This window comes from Hyaena hyaena, unplaced genomic scaffold (assembly GCF_003009895.1).
Source record: "Hyaena hyaena isolate Hyena2069 unplaced genomic scaffold, ASM300989v1 scaffold_284, whole genome shotgun sequence".
Lineage (NCBI taxonomy): Eukaryota > Metazoa > Chordata > Mammalia > Carnivora > Hyaenidae > Hyaena > Hyaena hyaena.
Window position 1 is genome coordinate 1,840,550 of NW_024080913.1, and position 21,204 is coordinate 1,861,753.

Here is a 21,204-nt window from a genome sequence, read left to right on the forward strand (position 1 = left end):
TATACCTAAATCCCATAAAAGACTGTCCCAGCCCCTGACCCCCATCCCATCCTTACCCTCTACATATCCAGTTTTTTTTAGACCCTGGGAAAAGGGAAGTGTACCCAACCACTTCCTGGCTGAGCTGAGAGGAAGAGGGAAGGCAGCAAATCTGATCCGGGTTCATGTTATATACAGGTCCTCCGGGCTCCAGCCGCCAGTCTCTGAGCTTGACACATCTCCCCAGCCAGAGCCCACAGGGAAATGCAATGAGGTATCTCAGAGTCCTGTTCTTAGCTTCTGAGCCCAGCGTTGAGTTCCGTTCGTCCAGGGTGCCCCAGCCCCCCCGGCGTCCGGCGGACACCACGGTCCTCCTAGAGGTCCTTATGTGCCACCCTGGAGCTCTCAGAAGCCGGGGGTGAAGGGTCGTGGTAAAGGAGACGCAGCCAGGCTGAGGCTGGAGAGGCTGTCCCCTCGTCCCCACCCACTCTGGCTCTGGCCCACTGCCAGACAAGCCTGCAGGCAGAAAACCAGTCTCGGCGGCTGCTCACCCCCAACGAACAGGCAGGGTCCACCCTCTGGGGGCACGAGAAAGAGAAAGGTGAGGGTAGGAGGGGGGTCGGGGGGAGGGCCAGCAGGCTCTAGAGAAGGGAAGGAGTCCCTCCTCCCAGTCACTCGGACAGCCCCTCCGATGACTCGACTTCGGTGCTGAAGAGTTCCTTATAGAGCGGAGGGAACGCGGCTTGGACCACGATGGGGTGCAGGTGCTGGAAGGTTCGCAGCTTTTCCACGTGCTGGCTACACAGGCTCCGAAGCTTCCCCTTGGGCGGCAGCTGGACATGGGTTAAGGGAGGGTCAGCACGCCAGCCTTCCCCCAGGGCCAAGGTGCCTCGGCCTTCCCGGGCTAGGGCAACCCTCTTGCTTCCTCCAAGTGCTCTGCACTTGGCACTGGAGGAGGGGCCAGATTAGATCCCATCACAGGGGAGTCTGTGTTTGGGGAGCTGAGGCAGGTGAAGGTCGCTGCAGGACAGGTGTGCGTTTTCTGGGAGAGCCCCAGCACGCTCCTGTGACTCACCTGGTGAACACTCTAACCCACACTTTTTGCTCGTATGTTGGTTAGGCCCACGACTCCGGTATATGCTGTCCCTGGCCTCTTGGCCTCGTTGATGCTGTTCTCACCTGGAATGCCTTTCCAGTTCTTCTTTGCTAACTACCCCTCCCCCCTCTGGATTAAGGGTCTTTCCTTTGGGCTTCTCTCTGTGTGGTAGTACTTACCCCTGATTTTAGGGAAATGGCCTCATTTGCCCACCTTCCCACCCTAGGTTTCATCTGAGGCAGGTTTTCTCCCTGTCTCCCTCTCTCTCTGTACCTTCTGCTCCCGCGCTTGGCACATGTCAATCACTCTACAACTGTTTGAACTATAGTTCTGAAGCAGGTACCCAACACTACGAATACTCAGCCAGAGGGGTTTCTTCTTACTGAAGAAAGGCTGAGAAAGCCATTCATCGTCTGCAGCTTCCTGTATAATCAAAGTAGGCTTGAAAACACTGCTCTGTCAGGACCGGGCAGCATGAGTCCCTTGATGTCTCAGATTCATCCTCTTTTCATTTCTACTGCTTCACTTTGCATTTGCCTGGACTATCGCAATAGCCCCATCTGTCCGTCCGTCCATCCATCCATCCATTCATCCATCCACCCAATAAATGTTTGTTGAGAACCTACTCAGCCTGGCACTGTGATGGGCTGTGGTGATAGATCAGTGGATAAAATAAAATAGAATAAAATATCCAGCTTCATCATTCAATGCATATTCTAGTGAGGGAGGCAAAAAATAAACCAATGTATAATATTGTCTGAGAATTTCTTAAAGGACGGTAATGCAGGGTGAGGTGTGGAGGACTTTCTGCATCAGAAAACCTCTCCAGGTTGAAGGGATGGGACGAGCCATTTGGGAAACTAGGGGAGGAACCTTCCAGATAGCAGGAACAACAGATACAAAAACGCTGAGGTGCAGCTGTGTGCGCCGTGTTGAAGGAATGGCAAGGAGGCCAGGGCTGCTGGCATAGGCGACAGAGAGGGCAGTGAGAGGAGAGGAGGTGAGAGACATTCAAGGTCATATCGTGTGTGCGGCCAGTGGCCACGACAGACTCTGGAGTTGTCTCAGCAGGATGGGTGGTCAGTGCAGGGCAGGGGAGGGAGGAGCAGGGGTCTCTGTAAGGGAGAACTGACAGCTGGGGAGGTAGGATGATAGTAGAGGGGAGTATTCTGAAGGTGGGGCCAGATCTGCTTCCCACCTGCCCTCCTAGGGCCCAGTCAGCTTCTCCTTGCAGCCTGTCCGACCGCACTTGAAGTTCTTCAGGGCCTGGCCCCCTTGTGTAAGTCGGTTCTGTATACTGGCACCTGGCACTCACTGTGCCTGGCACAGAGCAAGGGTCCATTGCTTGGACGATTACATAAATGGTTCTTTTACACGGATTCCAAATTAAATTGCCTAAATAACAGCTCTGATGAGATCATGCCTCCAGCCTTCAGGGCTCTCCATTGCCTGGAATCCAGCCTTCGTTCCTTAATATGGCCCTGAAGGCCCTCTCTGATGCTACCTGACCTGATTTCCAGCTTCTTCTCGTCCTCTGCTACTTCCCGCCCTCACTGATCAATGCCAGCTCCCAATCTTCTGCTTGAGGCAAAATGTACTGTGAGCCGTTCCCCGTATATGTACTCTTTTGCCTCCTTATTTTTGCGGGCATTGTTCCCGTAGCCTGGAATGCCTGTCCCACCACCACGGATGTCTGTTAAAATCTGTCCTACTTCATAGCCTACCTTAAGCGCCACCTTCCCTAGGAAGCATTGATGACCCACTCCTTTTACCCCAAGTTACTTTTAATCCCTGTTCTGTGCTCATCACATTTCCCCAATATCTCTCACCGAAGTAACCTATCAGGGGTGTAGGGACGTAGTGGGAGAGCACTGGGGTTAAATCTTGCATTTGCTACTCACCAGTCATGCAAGTCGCTTAAGTCTCCTCACTGCTAAAGGGACATTTGAATACCTGTCCTATTGGCTGAGTTGCCCTGAGGACGACAGCATGTCTGTGACAGCACCTGTTAATCGTGCTACTACAGTCTCACGTATCGCACGTTGCTTTGTATCAGAGCACCAGTGCGGGTCCCTGCGCACCACACTACAAACCCTCGCTGGGGGCACCGATCACTTCTCTGTAGCCTCCGTCCTGTGGTGCCTTGCACAAGCAAGTGCTGGGTGGGCGGCGGCTCTGTCACACTGAACTGTTGCTGGAGGTCCCTCCGGCCCCGGGCTCTCCTGTTCCATCTGTACGTCCATGGAAGCCACCGCCGTCCCCTTGTTTCCTGAGCTGCCGCGAGCTCTCTAACACGCTGTCCCCACAGAGCCCCTCAGGCTCCGCTCTTACCTTGGCCAGGATGCCTTGGCGGTGGGTCTTGTAGAGATGGTGATGGAAAGCCAGCTCCAGGCTGTGCTGCAGCTGCTCTACTTTCCTCTTCTCCTGGAGCCCTGGCCGGTCTGAAGGCCATGGGACCATGGCGAGAATGAGAGAGAACATGGACGTTAGCTTCCCCCAAGGGGTGGGTGTGTGTCGCGTTGGGCATCTGTACTGGGTTGCGCGGCCTTCTAGGTTGAGTGCACGTGCGCATGTGTCTTGGTTTGATCGTGAAAAACTCTGGGGGGAGGGGGCACCTGGGTGCTCAGTCAGTTAAGTGTCCAACTCCAGCTCAGGTCGTGATCTCGGCGTCTGTGAGTTCAGGCCCCGCGTTGCCTCTGTGCTGACAGCTCAAAGCCTGGAGCTGCTTCAGATTCTGTGTCTCCCTCTCTCTGCCCCTCCCCACTCATGCTCTGTCTCTATCTCTGAAAAATGATTAAACCTTTAAAAAAAAAAAGGTTGTTTTTTTGTTTTGTTTTGTTTTTCATTTAAAAAAAGGAAAGCTCTGGGGCCTGGGGTGGGGCTAGCTGTCTACAAGGAAAACTAGGGAGAGACGAGGGGGATTAGAAGGCCCGACTTCCTGACTCCCAAGCTGCGCTCTCACTGCTACCCTGATATTTCACATGGCCCATTTGATGCTGGGATTCCACCTGGGGGAGTGGGGGGGAGGATAGAAGGGAGCCCTGCCCCCTGGCCGAGGATAGACCAGCTAGGAGATGCTTTGGTGAAGCCTCCCAGGTCAGCATCAAGGCCTCTGCACTGATCTGTGGCTAACCTCAGCAGACAGACCACCTTTTGCCCTGGCTCCATCAAATAGCCAGAAGTCATCTTTGAAGTCTTTATTTCTAGTTCAGGGATGAGTTTTGGTCTCTGCGCATGGGCAGAGTCAGACAACAGAACGTCTTGCAGACTCAGGTTAGTAGCTGACTTGTTAGCCCAGGTCCCCAAACACTCGGCACTCCCGGGCTCAGCCCAGTCTGCTCCAGCAGCGGAGAGGGCGGGCTAGCCAGAGCCCCATCCTGATGGCGCCCGCACGCACACACACACGCACACCGTCATAAGAGTAGCTCACACAGAGCAGCGATTCTCAAGCTTGGTGGCCATGACCGCCACCTGTGGGAGGCTGTTAAAAATCCTGGTGCTCCAGGCTGCACCCCAGTATCCGTGACCTCAGAGCCTCTGGGTGTGGAGCCTGGGATAGAATCACCTTCTAAACCTTCCAGGTGATTGCAGTGTGTGGTCACACTGGACACTCTGGCATGAGCTCACAGCCCTACTAATTCCATCTGGGAAGTGGCTCACTTCCTCTCAGCCTCCCGGCTCCCTGACTCCCCACGTGTCCACCTCCACCTTGGGGACTGTCTCTCTCTCTCAGGCTCCTCTGAATCTTCATTCTGCTTTTTAAAGCAATTTCCCAGATTTAACCGCATTTGAATGCCCGGACCCTTCAGTGTCCCTTGCTCCCGGGCCTCCGGAACGTCCCTTAGGCAGGCCCAGCAACACTCACTGGCATTGATGAGCACGAGGGCTGTGTAGAGAGCAATCTCATCCTCAGAAAAGCGCAAGGTGCTCAGGGAGCGGGAGAAGTCAAAGATGGAGCCGATGAGCTCGCTGCAGCCTAAGGGAAAGAAAGCCACCGTGGACGGGGCCCCCGTGCCCAAGGACTCCAGCCCTCTGGATGTTGGGAGCAGAGGGGGTAATTGGCCTGAAAAGAGGGTGCCCTGGGTCTTGAAGCTTTAGATGGGCTTGCCATCCCACCCCTCCCTCTCCATGTCCCCCTGCCCCTCACCCAAGGCTCGGAACAGCTCGGTGCCTCCGTATTTGCCTTCGAAAAAGACGGTGTGGTTGTCAGCGTTGTAGGCCCGGCACATCCTGACCAGCACCACTTCCATTGCTCCTGGGGGCGGGGGGGCGGGGGGTGTTGTGTGGGCAGGAGTCAGGCAGACCAGGAAGCCGCTCTGTGTACCCCCACCCCCTGGCCTGCCCGCCCTCCCTGGGCACCTGCTTTGAGAAGCACAATCTGGTCATTCTGGCAGAGCTCCATAAAGCCTGAGAGCCTCTTGGCGAACTCCACCACGTACTGAATGGCCTCAGTGAGGCGGTGGGCACAGCGTTCCCACATCTCCCACATTGACTGCAAGGAAGGAGGAGGTCCCGTGGTACCCTGCTCTGTGACCCTGCCACCCTCCAAAGGCCCAGGGAGCCCAGACTGATACACTTCAGGGGCTAGATTCAAAACTCCCACACTCTCCACACGGCCTTTTTAGCCTATTTTCAGCACAGCCCACACTTGGGGTCAACTCAGGTCATGTGGTGGCGCTCTCAGAGCCCCCACCAGCCGCTGGCTCCCAGGTGCCTGTCCAGGGGGAAACAAAAACCATCCAAGAGGCAGCTTTGCCCTCAAAGGCTTTGCATTTTGTACAGGTGAGGATGGCATACTGACCCCTCTTCCGAAGACATACTGGAGAATAAAAGTTCAGTGCCAAGCGAGTATTTTTAGAACAGGTGGTGTTGTCAGAGTGTGATGGGAAAGAGTGTAAACTTTGGAGTGCGGTGGACCTGAATGTGCCTTTGGCTCCACTACTTTGTGGCCGGGAATATGTCTGTGAACCTCTCTGAGCTCAGTTTCCCAGTCTGCTAAAAACAGAAATAAATGCTGGTCTTGTAGGTCGCAAGGACAGAGGATAATTTATGTGAAGCATTCAGCATTGTGCCCGGGAGAGAAGGAGTGTTGAACAAATGGTAGTCGGGGTTCTGACTACTGTTATCGAGAGAGAGAGAGAGAGAGAGAGAGAGAGAGAGAGGACGAGGAAGGAGAGTGCACGAGGTCTGCGCGCCAGGGCATGGAGGAGGCAGGATGAAGGCCGGGCAGAATGTGCACCCACAGGGGCCGAGGAAAAGCTCTCATCCGTCAGCTAAACACACTCACGCACACATACCACATGTTTAAAAGTGGGTACACACTTGCGCCTCACCCCAGCCCCCCTGCATGTGCAGTTAGCCATCTCCACACTCCCCCCGTGGAGTTGGGGTGTACCCCCTTCCCCGGGGCCTCCGGGCCTCCCCTTCCCCTGCAAGGTATACCCCCTTTCCCTGGGGTCTCCCAGCCTCCCCTTCCCCTGCGGGGTGCCCCCATACCCCGGGGTCTCCAGGCCTCCCCTTCCCCTGCGGGGTGTACCTCCCTTCCTCGGGGCCTCCAGGCCTCCCCTTCCCCTGCGGGGTGTACCCCCCTTCCCCGGGGCCTCTCGGCCTCCCCTTCCCCTGCGGGGTGTACCCCCCTTCCCCGGGGCCTCTCGGCCTTCCCTTCCCCTGCGGGGTGCCCCCTGCCCTGGGGTTTCCCGGCCTCACCTTCCTCTGGTAGCCAGCCACCTCCTCCCTGGAGAAGAGGTTGGGGCGCTGCCGCAGCAGGTCCTCCAGCCGCAGCTGACACGTCTCTCGGTAGGACTTGCAGACGTTCTGCACCAGGTGCTCTGGGGCCAGAGGAGGAAGGCACGGGCTGCGTCTGAGCCAGCTGCTGCCCTACGCACACAGAGGGCACTCCTCCCCGGCCTACCCCTGCTCTGCCTCCTCCCTTGACCCCTCGGCTCCTTGGGGCTCCATGGGGGTGCCCATGGGGTGCCAGCTCTGGCCCCTGTCCTGGAAGGCCTTCCCTCACTGTGCCTGCCGTCTCCACCTCCCAGCTGCTCACCAGTCTCCGTCAGGGAGGCATAGGGTGCCTCTGGGGCGCTGTGGAAACTGGGGCTGCAGTAGCTGTCCGGGCCCTGTCCTGGCTCCCCAAGCCCAGGGTGCCTGGGGTCCTCAAAACGAAGCCCACATCTGTCAGGGGGCAGCTGGCTGCCTGCACCGTAGAAGCCATCGCTGGCCTCGGCCTTGCCCCGCTCAGGGCTGTATTCCAGGGGATACGAGGCCCTGTTGGGCCCGGCTTTGGCCAAGCTGCTGGGGTAGGAGGGCCCAGAGCCCGGAGCTCTCAGGAGGCCGGGGGGGCAGGCTGAGGCCTCAGGCAGGTCAGGCGAGGAGCCCAGGGGCAGCTGCCCGTCCGGGAGCCCTGTGGGGCAGGCGAGGGGGTCTGCTCCCTGGCCCCCCGCCGGCGGGGTCTTGGCCACTTGTCCCCGCTGCTGCTGTTGCCGCTGCAGTTGTTTCTGCACCTCAGCGTGCAGGCTGTCCCTCTGCTTCTTGGACATGCGGCCAAACTTGACAGCTGAAAGAGGTCGGGGACAAGAGTTTTCAAGGCAGGAGGGCTTGGGGACCGGGCGGCATCAATGGGCATTTTGATCATTGCAAATCCTCTCGCTGTTCCCTGGATAGCCGGCACCGAGTGGGGCCTCTCCAGTGTGGCCTGGGAACCTCCTTTGGGGGCCCCACTTTGGCCTGAGACCCCTGCTCCCTCTTAGGTGTCTGCGCTTGTCCCGCCTGGGCACGTTCGTCCCCCGGGGATGAGTCTCCCAGCTGGAAACCAGCTTCTGCCAATGGCAGGATTCAGGCAATGAACCTGGACTAAGGACTCTGGCCTCCTGAAGCTGGGGCTGGGGGTGGTCAAGTCGGGGGCCTCAAGCTGTATTGGGGTCACCTCGCCTGTCTAGGAGGATCGGAGGAAGAGGAGAGCTGAGAACACAGGTCTCCCTGTGGTCAGGCCTGCAGGCTCCCTGGTGACCTAGATACTCACCACAGCCCAACCCAGGCTCCGCGGCTTGTTTCTGAACATCCTCTTCTGCTCTCTCTTTCCTGCCTTTTCACTCCCCCCACCCCTCCCAGGTGTGGGGGCACAGCCCCTCGCCCCGCCTGCCCCTTTGCACCCCAGCGTGTTTCCTTTCACTTTGTTATTTCGGGCGCTGAAAAGTGCTGACGGGCTCTTTCTGGGTCCTCATCACTTCGTGCCTCCCCCAGCCCCTCCCTGGGCTCCCTCTGTGGTGGCGATGGGGGGCTGTGCTGTGCTGAGGCGGGGGCGAGGGCGCCAGGGACAGCAGCCCTCCCCGCCCTGCGCCTCTGGGCTTGCTCGCTCTCGGTCCCCTCTGGCAGCATTCCTAGCCACTGTCCTGTATCCTCATGGGGATGGGGGACCAGGAAGGGCAATGAGCTAGGCAGGAGGGAGGAGGTGGGAGCTGGATGGCATCTGGGCCACAGGTGAGGGGGCCGAGGAGAATCCGTCACAGGAAGAAGAAAGCGAGGAGTCGGGGAGGTTGGGGAAAGGAGGGCTGTGCTAGCAGAGCCTAAGGTTAGGGACGGCAAAGACCTTTGGTGAGGGCGGCGGGCCCACCCCCCGCCTGCGTGGCCGGACGGAGGACGCTTCTACGGAGCGACCTGTGCCCAGCACCGCAGGCCAGGCTGCCTCTTGGGAGACTGCAGGGAAGCCCCGGGGGGTCCCGCTCGGCCTCACCGTCGCGGGACATGCCCAGTGCCAGGCATTTCTGCAGCCGGCAGTGCTGACAGCGGTTGCGGCTGGCGCGGTCAATGGGGCAGTTCTGCTGGCGGGCGCAGGAGTAGGCCGCGTTGCACTGCTGGCTCCGGCGGAAGAAGCCCTAGGAAGGCAGGCAGGGTGTTGGCTGCCTGTCCTGGCCCCAGCACCCCCCCCACCCCGCGCTCCCAGATCCCACCACCCATCCGTTTTCTGGCCCCCGCGGCTCTGCATAACCACAGTTCGCCCCCACCGTGTTCCTAGCTTCAGACTCAGACGCCCGGGGTCTGGGGCCTCCTGGGTGCCGTGGAGCCCGTCCCTGAACAGAGGCCACAGAGCCCCTCTCCTCAGCACGGAGAGACCGTGTGTGCACGCGTGTGTGTGCGCACATGCTCACCTTGCACCCCTCGCAGGTGATAACCCCGTAGTGGATCCCAGACGACTTGTCCCCACAGATTTTGCAAGGAATCACTTCAATTTGCGCTGGAAGAAAGAACGAACAGGCCGTCAGCCTATGAGCCTTTTCTGCCTCCTACCCCTCACTCACCCTGCTCCGGCTTGTTGTCCTCTCTTGCAAAATGGAAGAAGTGGTGAAGTGCCTAGTGCTGCTCAACGGAGGATCTGGGGAGGCCGTTTTGGGTTTCGTGGGGCCACCGAGAGCTGTCTCAGCTCCGAGGGGCCCAGCGTGCAGCTGCAGAGCCCACCTGCTCAGCCCTTCAAGTGGCGGAGCTCCAGCCACCTCCTCCCCGGCTGGGGGCCTGAGAGTCCTCAGTGCTTTACAACACCTGCTTCCCGCCCAGGGGGCTTCCTCTAGGCCACCCCCGCCCCAGAGCTCTGCTTCCCTGGGAAGAGTGTGAGGCATGGGAGAGGGGCTGGGGAAAGACATGGTGACCCAGGTGGAGGCACCTGGGGGCCAGGTGGAGATGCCAGCCATCCTTAGCCAGGCAGTGAAGGCTCGGGGACGGCTGGAGCAGAGACCCGGGGCCAAGAAGACAGGGTCCACAGAGTTGGGCCCAGAGGGAAAGGAGACCCGAGGTAGAGCCCAGGAGAGGGCTCAACAAGTCATGTATGTGGATGCCAGGGACCAGGGAGAGACTCAAACAGGGTGCCTACGTCCCTGGCCCCAGAGCAGAGTAGGCTGCTCTGTGCATATCGGTACTTGAGAGTGTGAGTGTGAGTGTCCAAGCGTATGTACATACATTGTGAGTGTGAACTCTGGCTGGGACTAGAGGCCATCTCATTCAATCTTTTCTTCCTCTATAGGTGAAGGAATAGACCTTACAGACGGGGTAAGGTGGCCCCAGATCTGGGTCTGCATCCTAGCTCCCTGCTTCCCATTGTGCTCTTCTGGGGGACACATTGCTGGGCACGTCTAAGGGTGTGTGTGCTCACGGAAGGTACATTGGGCATGTCTGCTTGAGCCGGGTGGCACACCTGCCCATTGGTGTATTAGCGTCTGGTCACTGGGCCACGGGGCCCCCAGCCACCCACAGAGCTCATCGTGAGGATCTGTGCCTGGCTCCAGACTCTTCTCTCCTTTGTCCTGTACCTCTCTCAATGTCAGGGACCAGCAGTTGGCCTCCTCCCAGCTCATCTTTGAAGGGGACTTGGGATTCCCACTACGTCAGGGTCTTCGTCCCTCCCGAGGGGACAGGGACCTCTTCCATGCCTTTGGTGTTCTGCTGCCTCCCCTTTGAGCAGGGAGGCTGGGCTGGAGCCAGAAGAGCGGGCTAGGCTGCAGCCCCCGCTCATTGGTGAGGTGTCCCCATCCACGTCCTACCCCAAGGGTCAGCAGAAGCAGTGGCTTGTCTATAGCACAAACCTGCATTCCAGTGAGCTTGCCTGTGGCTCAGGCCTGGGCCCTGGCCATGCCCATGTGAGGTGGGCACCTTTACACCACCGCCCCTTCAAGCCAGCTTTGAGCTGAGTCAGATGAGCAGCCGCCTCATGGGCGACTAGGCCCATGAGTATCTGAAGCCCCTCCTTGCGAAGTCTGCTCTCTTCTCCTCCACCCCCCAGCCCCCACTCGCCTGCCCAACTCCCACACAGGAGGCTGCGATCATCTGAGGCAGAGTCACGTGAGCCTTTCAGATTCTCTCCAGTAAATGAAGAGTAGATTGGAATGCGTGGAGGGGAAGAGAGAACAAGAGAGGGGGGATTGGTAGCTGGAAAAGGAGCAGAAACACGGCAACACCTGCACGTCAAGTCACTTAGATTCTCTAGGCCTCAGTTCCCTTGTCAGTGACGTCAGGATCAAAAGAACACTGTCCCTGGGATGACTGTAGGTCGCTGAGTAGGCACAACGACATCAGCTGAGGAGAGTACCACGCGAGAGGCAAAACTCTATGTCTGTTGTTACGGCAGAGCAGAGCTGAAGGCCAAGAAGCCCAGGGGGCATTTGAGGCCTGAGGGGAGCCCCTTGCCCCATGGAGTCTGCCTCGCACCAACCCCTCCCCCTTCAGCAGCATGGCCCTCCCTCTGTAGTGGCCCTCAGCCCGGAGAGGGGAGAAACCACCGTGGGTCACCCAGAAAAGTAAGCGGCAAGGGGATTAGGCCAAGCCACAGTGGGAACTCGGACTCGAGCCCAGCAGTCAACCACAGGCCTCCCTGCCTCTTCCCTCTCCAGGAGCCACATCCGCGTGCGTGTGTACGGCAAACACACGGTGACCCAGACACGCCGCCCTGCCCCACGCCTGCCCCACTGCTGGTCCTGGCCTTTGGACCTCAAGGCGCTGTGACCAAGACCTTGCTCTCCTCGTAGGATGGTGTGGCCAGCCACGAAACCTTCACCAATACCTGTTCTTGGGGGGACGCTGGAGTTCGGACCCCAGCCCAGGCCAGCCACTTCTCAGGGCTCCCCAGCCACGGCCCGAGACAGAGGGACACACAGAGACAGGGACACAGAGTCAGAAGTTCCGAGCTGGGAGGATCAGACTCTCGGAGCTTCTGAGCCGGAATAACCAAGAGGTTCAGGACTGGCAGGCAACAGAGACTTAGAAGCTGAGATGGAGATGCAGGTGCAGGAACACAGGAAAACCCACACTGAGGTTCGGGCCCCCGGTCCTGGCCCTTGCCCTGTGTGCGCCATCAGGCCCCAGCCCCCCCCCCCCGCTCCCTCCTTCCCCTGCCACCTGTACCCCTTTCAATGCCATCTGCTTGAAACCTCAAAGAGAAAGTCCCGGTGGGCGTGAGGGTGACTTGTGGAGGCGGGGAGTGGGGAGAGCGGGAAGGGCCAGCAGAGGTGGCAGGAGCCGAAAACACCCCGCGTCCCTCACCTTCACAACCTACCCCTGAGCCCCTGCCTGCAGGTGATGGGAACCCAGGTTGGGGAGGGGGAGCTGAGTAATCACAGGATTACTCAAACGGTTGCCCTGGAGCCTGGCCTGCCAGGAACTTACCATCTAAAGGCCCGATGGTGCCAGGAACTCGAACCAAGCAAAGGTCAGGCCTGTCTAGGCCACCCCCTGTGGCCCCTGCTGCTTCAGGATCTTTGCACCTCACTGCTGCTCCCTCCCAGGGCCCCTCACAGGAAGCCCTCTCGTTTCCCAGGAGAGAGAAGCGCCCACTTGCTCACCAAAGCTCCTGAAATCGGCTGGCAATTAGGTAGCTCTGGTTCCCTACCAAGGGATCTTGTGAAAATTTTGTGAGCAGGTCCCTACTCAGGTCTCAGGGCCCAGATTCTGCATGTGGACAAGCCCTGGTTAGTAGCGCCCGAGCTTGCTGGTCCTCAGGCTACACTTGTGAGTAGCAAGAATTTAGCCCCTCTTGATGCTTTTGGCCAGGCCGCTTGTCCCGGGGGACGAGAGTGGGGCTGGCCACCTTCCCCAGTTCATTCTCATCTCTTCTTTCTCATCAGCCCACGAGGCCCCTGGCGCTGCAGTGTGCTAGGGCCCTGGGAAGAGAAAGTGAATGTCTGCTGGGTTGTTCCAGAGGCGGGAGTATCCCCAGGGAGCTTGCCGTGCGCCTCTCCTCTGCGGGGAAATCCGGTAGAGGCGGTGGTCTGCCTTCCCCTCCCTCCCAGCCCTCTAATCTCACCCTTCCCACAGCTGTGAGATTCATTGATAGCGCCCTCTCAATGCATCCAGAGCCGGGCCCTGTGCCACCTGAGGAAGCCAGCCCTGCCTTGTCCAGGTGCCCTAGGCCACAGACAGGAAGTGGTAGGAGCGAAGGAGGGGCTGTCACCCAGGGGGATCTCTCCCCTCAAACCCCAGAGCCACCCCCCCCCCCCCCAGCCCTGGTGGAGACTGATGCAGCTAGAGGCGCCCTGGGGTCCTGTCTTCTCCTGGTGCTTCGTCAGTCTCCAGCTGGGCCTTCCTTCTCCGTCTCTCTCCTTTTCTCCAGCGGACAGTGGTTCAAGGGGGACACTGATGACAGACATCAGCCATGGCCGAACTGTTCCTCTGTGCCAGGCTCTTCCTACGTGTTTCATTAATGATTCCGACATCCCTAGGAAGCAGGCATTGCTTGTCTTGTCCCCATTTTACAGATGAGAAGACAGTCCGGGAGGAAGCAAGTGGCTTGACTAAGGTCACACAGCCCAAAGTGGCAGATCTGTCACTTGAACCCAGGTCTCTGTAACCCATGTCCCCGACCATTAAGCTACACACCCTGCAACGATGAGATGCCCTAGTGAACTGGGGACACGACTGCTGGCCAGGGGAGTGTGAAGCGTGGAGGTGGGCTGAAAGCAGAATTCAGAGGGGGTCCCCGCGGGATTAAAGCCAGGACCCATGTCCGGGGTGAGGACCCACAGAGACATGGTTGCCTCTCTTCCCGCTCTTCTCTGCAGTGCCCGCCTCCTCCTCCTTCACTCATGTCTTGGAGCAGGCAGGCTTCCAAGGCCAGGGAACGGCTCGCCCAACCCCACAGGGCTCCTTTGGGGTGTGGACTGGCTTTCATACAACGTATGCCTCTGCAGGGGTGCATGAGTGGCCGGGAAAGAGGAATGCACCTCTTTTCTTAGCCTAGCCCCCCCACTGCCACGGAGACCACAGCTCTGGCCAGGGGTCCCCTGTGTACCCCAGACGCCACCAGCCTCCCTCCTCCCTCAGCTCTCCTTCCCACAGCTTCTGCAAAGCTGGAAACCACGGTGGTGGGTGCCCCCACAGGGGGTGGGAGGGGAGGGGCGGCAGGGGGGGCGGCCGGGACAGAAGCCTCGCTCTCTACTGCACGCTGCTCCCAAGCCAGGGTGAGGCTTTTCTGCTGATACACCCAGATCCCAGGGCTGAGAAAGTAGTGAAGCTAAAACTCAGGTGGGCGAGGGAGAGTCTGGGCTTCTAAAAAGCCACGAAAGACAGCCAGCCACCTGAAACCCCCTCCCCGGGTGCCCCCGCCACCCCCGCAGTCTGGGACAGGAGAAAGGAGGGGAAACAAAAGAATTGAGTGAAAACAACTAGTGGATGGGGGGAGGGGATGAATCACCGGGAGGAAGCACTGAGGAGTAGGAACCCCAAAATGAGACGCAGTCAGTGGCCTTCCCAGCCTCCAGGCTTGTATCTCCTTTCCAGAAGGGAGACCAGGAACCCAGAGAGACTCTGGCTCTGGAGCTCAGGCCCTGCCCTGTAACCGACCCTCCCCCAAACAGACATCGGAGTCTTTTCTGAGCCCAGAGTCCCAGCACAGCACTGCAGTAGCGGGAGGACTAGAGATAAGATCTCAGAAAGGACTGGCCCTGGAGGACAGGAGACCCCAGGGCTGCCTTCCTTCGAGGGCTCTTGGGTTGGGAAAGCCCCTGTTCCCCGTTTGAGTCAGGGGCACAGAGGCAGGGGAGGGCCCCCTCACCCCCGGGAGGGCCGCGACACTGCTTCACTGTGATGGGACAGGCGGGGAGCTCCAGCCTCTAGGACCTCGGGCTAGGGGTGTTGGGATTTCAGTCAGGGACGGGAAGAGAGGAAAAGGCAAAGGTCAAGGCAAAGGTCGGGGCTGATGCAAGGAAGGAGGGGCCCCTTTGTAAAGTCTTCAGGTGGTCCTGGGCTCCCAGGATAAGAGCAGCGGCACCCATGGACGCCGGGACTACTTTCTGGCCCACCGCTCCTCATTATCATGACCAGACTTGGAAAGATCAGGGCACAGCAAAGACAGACATGTGACCTCGCCCCTCCCCCTCCCCCCCCCCCCCCCCCCCCCCCCCCCCCCCCCCCCCCCCGCTCACACTCAATGGTTGGGGGGGCTTGTGCCTATTTGGCTCCATACTGGCCGTGTCCTTGGAGACAGATGACTAGGGCCACCATCCCTCTGCCTGGCTGGGGCGTCTGTCTGGCTAATGGACATTTCCTCTTTACTTGCAGGGAGCTTGAACCCCCTTTCAGAACCTCCGTAACATCCATGCCTGCCACTTTCTGCCTTCCTAGACCCACTCAGTGCTCAGCGTCTCCTCTTTCCTTGCCTTCTCTCCCCATGTCTGTGTGCCCTGCCATCTTCTGCACCCCAGCTCTGTGTCGAGTCCCACACGGTGGTTCTCTATTTACAGCCATCAGGACATCATTCGTTCCCCAAGTATTTCTTAGGTCTGCCCTTTGGGCTTGGCCCCTGCACCTCTATTTCCTGGTATGTTTCTGTTCCTTGTTTGTCTGCCCCTCGATCTCTGGGTGTGCCATAGTCCCCAGCCCCCAGTGTGTTGACTCTCTCTGGCTATAGTCAGAGAGCGTGGAGGTGGATGGCACTCACTAGGTGTGGCGGCGGGGGGGGGGCAGTCAGGTTACCTGAGGCTATGAGATACCCAGAGATGTCCAAGTGAGAAGGACCAGTGGCATCTACCCCCAGACAGAAGAGACCCCCTTCTCTTATCTCCCAGCCTGGATGGAGCTGTTGGGGGGAAATTATGTAGAGCTGCCTGGTGGCTCCCTGCCCCAGTCCTGGAGATTCCTGTCCTCCTGCCAGGCTCTGAAACACACCTGATCCTTGCTTCCCAGGGTGGATTTGCTGACTGGGGACCATTTCTGGGAAGACTGGTTTGCTTGCTTTTGCTGCTAGTCGGAAGAAGCTAGAAGGAAACTGAAGCTCCTAAGGGCCCTTCTTCCCGAGGGCCTTTGGCCTCTTTTCCTTGCCCCTCCTGACCCGCACCAGCTCATACACCCGCACTGATCTCTGTCCCAAGCTCCTTCCTCTCCATGGCCTCTCTGAGTCCTGGCAGAGTTGAGATGCCTTCACTAGCTTTGGGGGTCCTCACCTTGGGGACCAGGGCTCTCTCCTTGGTCCTGGGTCCTCAAGGACTGGGCCCTTCTCCAAAGCTGGTTTAGTTTTTAGATTCAGCTCTCTTATTATTTTGCTGATGAGGAGTCACAGGCCCAGTGACTTGTCTAAGACTACGTGGCTAGTTGGTGACAGCGTTGGCACCAGAATCTGGTCTTTAGACTCTCAGCCCATGGGTCTTTCCAGGACCCAATATGGCCTCCCTTCTGTGGTTTGTGGGACGACCCCAGGTTGAGGCTGGGGCTGCCTCAGGCCTCAGGCCACAGGGACATGGGGCTTCCCTTTTCCTCACTTGCCCTGTGCTCCGAGAGGCCCTCCGGCTTTCCTGATGTGAACGCAGGGGTTGTCTGATTTATTCATCCTTGCTCTGCTAGAGGGCAGAGAGACTGCATACATCTGCCCACAAGCTGTTGGCCCGTGGCTTCACACCAGGAAGGGGCTGAAGCTCAAGGCTTTCTGCTCCGTCTCCCCTGCCTGATCCCCCCCTTGTCAGATGAATGACTGAAACTGGGGCCGCACACACACACGCTGGGACCTGGATGTTGGGGTTCCGACCCTCTCTACTTGCCCACCTGGCTTTCCTGTTCCTGTCCTGCCGCTTCAGGGCACGGCAACCTCTCTGGCTCCTCTCTCACCCCACTCTGAGGCCGGTTGGTTGGAGGCACGGGGGCGAGATGCCACAGTGGGAGCCTGGAAGGTGCCTGTCAGTCATCGACCTCCCTCTGCTGCAGCCCTGTGATCCGGGGAGAAGCCCCGGCCTCGCCGGGGCTCAGTCCTTGCTTGTTAAATGCGAGGCAGAGCACCTCGGCCACTCCTGCAGACCTTTCCTAGGCCTACGACATGCACGGTCCCCCACAGCCCCCTGCTCTAAGAAAACTGGGGAGTGAGCCTCAGCTACTCCACCCATCTCCCAACAGACCGTGGCCTTGACTGGGACACACCCTGCTGGGGGGGGGGGGGAGAGCCCTCAGCTTTGCTCACTCTGTTCCCAAGATACCACTCTGTCCCAGAGGCCGGGGGGTGACCATGGCTTCCAGGCTGCCCCACTCCCAGGTGGCCCCGTTCACTTACTTCTCATGACTGAGCCTTGGGCTCTGCCGCCTCTGCTTCTGTCCTCAGTGGGGGGTGGTCTGGGATGGGGCACAGCTGGCAGCTGGGTGGGGGTGAGGCCCTCTCTGCGAGCCTCAGCCTCAGCTCTGCACCTAGCTGCCTTCCACTTCTGCTGGGCCAGGGGGGTTTAAGCCACCACCACACAGGTGGCCGAGTGACAACCCCCCCACTCCATCCCCACCCCCTCTGGGGTGCAGCGAGTAGGATGACAGGCGCCCCACGTGGCCAATCTGGGCCTGGGGCAGGGTGTGAGGGGCGGGGCAGCCGATCGCAGGGGGCGTTGGAAAATTCCAAAACCACATGCGACAGCCACACGCGGTCAAAGCTGTTTCCACCCGCCAAGGTGGTTATGGCTGGGGAGCCAGCATGGAGCTCACGGGAGCCTGGGGCCAGGTTCCTGCTCCCCTCCCGCTGAGGACCAGAGCCTGACCCTCTTTGCCAGGTGACTCCAGGGACAGGGAGGTTTCTAGAGGTAAGTCAGGATGTCTGCCCGGGGGGCAGTGGCCTGTGCCACCAGAGAGCCCGTGGACTGCCAACAGCCGCCCACCGGGCTGCGGTCTGAGAGGCCGCCATGCCCGTGCCCTCCCTGCAGACGTGTCCTGGGCTAGGGAATAAATTATAATAGTGGCAGTAATAATCATCAGACAAATATCCCCTTTGCAGGGAGGGTTACTTCCTCAAGAGCAAAACTACTGAAACTGGAATGCAGATGTTGATGATGATGATGACGATGATGGTAATAAAAGATAATGTTTCCTATGTGCCAGAAACTGTTATGAATTTTTATGTGGATTATCTAATGCTCACGAGATACTACTTTATGAAGTAGGCACCACAATCCCCATTTTGAAGAAAGTGAGTCACAGAGAGGTTAAGTAATTTGCCCGAGGTCACACAGCTAGTTAGTGGTGGGGTCAGTCTTCAGACTCAGGCAGTTTGGCCGCAGGTCCCACTTGAGGAGTGGGAGGGTACCTCTGGTTTCAGTCTGTTCTTGGGGCTGTCTCAGCTTGGGAGGTTTCCTGGCATGGGAGTCCAGAGTGTACTGGTCTGGGGTCCTTCTGAGGGGCCCACTCAGCCTCATATCTGCCCTGTGGGGTACCTTAGCCTCAGGGATCCCTCTTCAGGGCCCCGTTAGTAATTAGGCCCTCTCTTGGTCTGGGGGTCCCTCCTGGGTTCCTCCCTTCCCAGGACTGTCTTAGAGCTCCTCCTTGGGGGTGTCTCAATTCAGAACCTATTTTTCTGAGCCTCTCCGCCTGGGGCAGCCCTTCATCTCTTCCGGATTCTCTGAACCCAACTTGCTAAGAGGTCTCTGATCTTGCCAGGCCTCTAACAGCTCCTCAGCGTGGTACCTCTCCCCGCTGGCCTTCCTCTGGCTCTCGGGGCCCTGGCGGCGGAGGGCAGGAAGGCCCGTCACCCTGGCCTCTCCCGGGACACTCTAGGTGGGGGTGGGGGCTTGGTGGCACAGGCCCCGTGGGGCTGGGAAGGGGAAGGCGTGGTCCTGGCCAAGGTTTCTGTGGTGAGAGGTTCAGGTAGGGACGGAGTGTAGGCTCCTCCAGTTCCAGCTGCTCCGAAAGTCCCCCTTCTCCCCCCCCACCCACATATGGTCCCTGGCCCCCATCCCCCAGGTCTCGAGCACGTCACTCCTTGACCTGCTTTTCCTCCAAGGGCCCTGCTCAGCATTTCCGTGGGGCCCTGTGGCTAGGGGCAGGCGAGGATTGTGCTGAGCAAACAACCCCCCACCCAGGAGGACGCAGAGTCTGGGATAGCCCCCCGGCGCCCGTCTGCCCCACCCAGGGACAAGGGGAGGCCGTTGTCCTCTGAGATGTCCCTGCTTGGAACAGGGAGGCCCTAGGTGATCTTGGCAGCCTGAGCAAGGTCAGCGGGCCTCGGGAGGAACGGGTAGGCATTCCAAGGAGAGCGGTGGAGAAAGTCAGGTGGCCTCTTGCACTACAGTGGTCCTCATGAATGCGGACGCGTGCTTATGGAGGCCTTTCCCAGAGTGCCCCTGGCTGCTAAGGTCATGCCCGGCCCTGCTGGGATGTAAGCTTTGGGACTGAGATTGGGCTGGTGCATTTTCTGGGGGAGTGGCCTCCACAAACGAAGGGGGTAGATCTGATGTGCCGAGAGGCCCCTAGAGAGGATGCTTCCTCACCAGTGTCCACTGGGAAGTCCTTCCCGAGCTGTAGCCCCCTCCCTACATGCTGTAGCCTCGGTCTCTAGGGGCCCAGAGTGTCCCTGTGTGTCATGTTTCCTTCGGAGGTGAAGGTTTTCCTGCTCTCCAGCTCTGCACAGCCTGGCTTGTTCACACCTCAGGATGTGTTAACCACCGGGACGAACACCAAGTGTGCTTCAGCTGCCACAAAGCCCGGTGCAGGCTCCCTGCGTCCCGAAGGCCACCCCTGCCTCGCCCTGCTCTCTGTCTCCTGCCCACCCCCGCACTCCCTCCCCCCCATGCTGTCTCTGGCTCCTGTGCCTCTGTCCAGCACCCCTCCTACGCTTCTCCCACAGATCTCTACTGATCCCTCTCTCTTCCTGTCTGTGGTGCTCCCCCCTCTCCACAGGCCTCCTCCTGACTTCCCATCACCCCGATCTTGAGGCTTCTTCACACCCCACCTTGGGCTCCCCGTCTCCCTGTTTCCCTAGGCGGCCTCTCCATCTCCCAGCTCCCGCCATCTCTCCTCACCCAGCACCAGGCGCTGCCCCAAGCCTCTACTCACAGCTGTGGGTCTTCTTTGCGGCCAGCAGCTCTGGAAAGAGAAGAGAGGGGGTCGGGGCCAAAAGTTGAAGACCACACGCACCAGGAACACCGCCCCATCACCGGCCCTGTCCCAGCCCCTTCCTTTCTCCCGAACCGAACCGGGTGTCTGAGCAGAAGGTGGGCCCACCCTCCACAGCTCCCCTGTCTTTCTTCTGTGCCCTTCGGGTCCTTGGAAGTGCTGGGCTTCCTGCTGCCTCTGGGAGCCCCCAGACCATTCCTTCTCCCTTCTCCCAGGATGCCCTTCCCTGACACCCTGGTCATTGCGGTCAACTTCCCGTCATCCCTCCAGTTTCCAGTTGGAGAAGCTGTATGTGCCCCTCTCCCCTCCCCTCGTGCTCACACTCAGCACCTCGCATTTGATTTCCTGACACTCACCACGTTGTTACCTAACTGCTATCACTGTGTCATTATCCATGAAATGAGGCTTTCCTGCTAGTTGGTAAGCCTGCGGAGGAAGGGACTGTGTGTGTCTCGGAGCCTTCCCAGTGCCCGGCCCGTGAGAGGAGCACAAGAAATACTCCGCAGCCAGAGTTGTGTCTCTGGTCTCTCGTTTGTGCCTGAGCACATCTGGGACAGGGAGGGGGAGAGCTGTGAGCACAGACTGCTCTGCCCTCCTGAGCCCTGGCTCCTCTGGCCTGCCAGCGTGCAGAGGAGGGGGTCCCTTCCTGTGGCTGGTCTGGGGAACCAGCAGACAGCAGGGTGCCCAGCGGCTTGACAAGGGGTGGGCAGGGACGCGCACCTTCCGGGGACAGCCACTGAGGGGAAAGCCTTCGCTAGAGCGTCGTGGCAACCGGGGGTGGGGGTGGGGGGTGGGGTGATGGTCGTTCATTTACGGCATTTATGGCACACCTACCAAGGGAGACCCTGGGAGGCGGTTAGTGCACTTCCTACAGCCTCAAGACAGCTCCTCACAGAGCACAAGTCTAGCCCTTTGTACCAGAAAAGCTTGCAGCCCTGCAGTCTCCCTAACCTCTGAATCTGCTCTCCTGTTGGATTTTTCTTTCTGCTGGCCAGTCCTGGACACCTGTCCACCATCACCCCCCCCACCCCACCCCCGCCGCACACCGTCCCTCTGCCTAGGAGATGTTCCCCGAAGGCAGGCTTCCTTCGCTGGGCAGAGTGGGGGTGGGGGTGGTGTGTGAATGGACTAGAAGGTGGGGGGTGTGGGGGAGGACTGCCCAGAGAGGGAGTGACTCCATCCGGCCCCTCCCCCTCCCACTGATCCTGCCTGGCCCCACCCAGTTTCCTCCCTGACGTGGCACCCTCCCTCTGGCCTCCTGGGGTGGGGGTGCCTTTCTCGCCCGCTGCCGCCAAGGCCAT

General features: G+C 59.3%; 1 protein-coding gene across 1 annotated transcript; it reads right to left on the minus strand.

Annotated features, from left to right (window-relative positions):
• Nucleotides 1–150: 150 nt before the first annotated feature.
• Nucleotides 151–21,204, minus strand: RORC (RAR related orphan receptor C). Its single transcript, XM_039246233.1, has 11 exons — nucleotides 21,147–21,204; nucleotides 19,844–19,873; nucleotides 9,223–9,308; nucleotides 8,808–8,949; nucleotides 7,122–7,631; nucleotides 6,782–6,903; nucleotides 5,435–5,567; nucleotides 5,223–5,330; nucleotides 4,941–5,051; nucleotides 3,407–3,516; nucleotides 151–812 (listed from the first exon to the last, which is right to left on the minus strand). Exons 1-11 carry the CDS (start codon nucleotides 21,202–21,204, stop codon nucleotides 651–653), a joined length of 1,572 nt encoding a protein of 523 aa, XP_039102164.1. The 3' UTR covers nucleotides 151–650.

What these genes read in the sequence shown, in the direction of transcription:
- RORC (XM_039246233.1), bottom strand. Translation starts at nt 21,204, where the DNA reads ATGGCCTTGGCGGCAGCGGGCGAGAAAGGCACCCCCACCCCAGGAGGC. An exon ending in ACTGGGCATGTCCCGCGACG is followed by an intron (nt 7,632 to 8,807) that starts GTGAGGCCGAGC and finishes GACCTCTTTCAG; the next exon opens with CTGTCAAGTTTGGCCGCATG. An exon ending in CGAGCTGTTCCGAGCCTTGG is followed by an intron (nt 5,052 to 5,222) that starts GTGAGGGGCAGG and finishes TCTTTCCCTTAG; the next exon opens with GCTGCAGCGAGCTCATCGGC.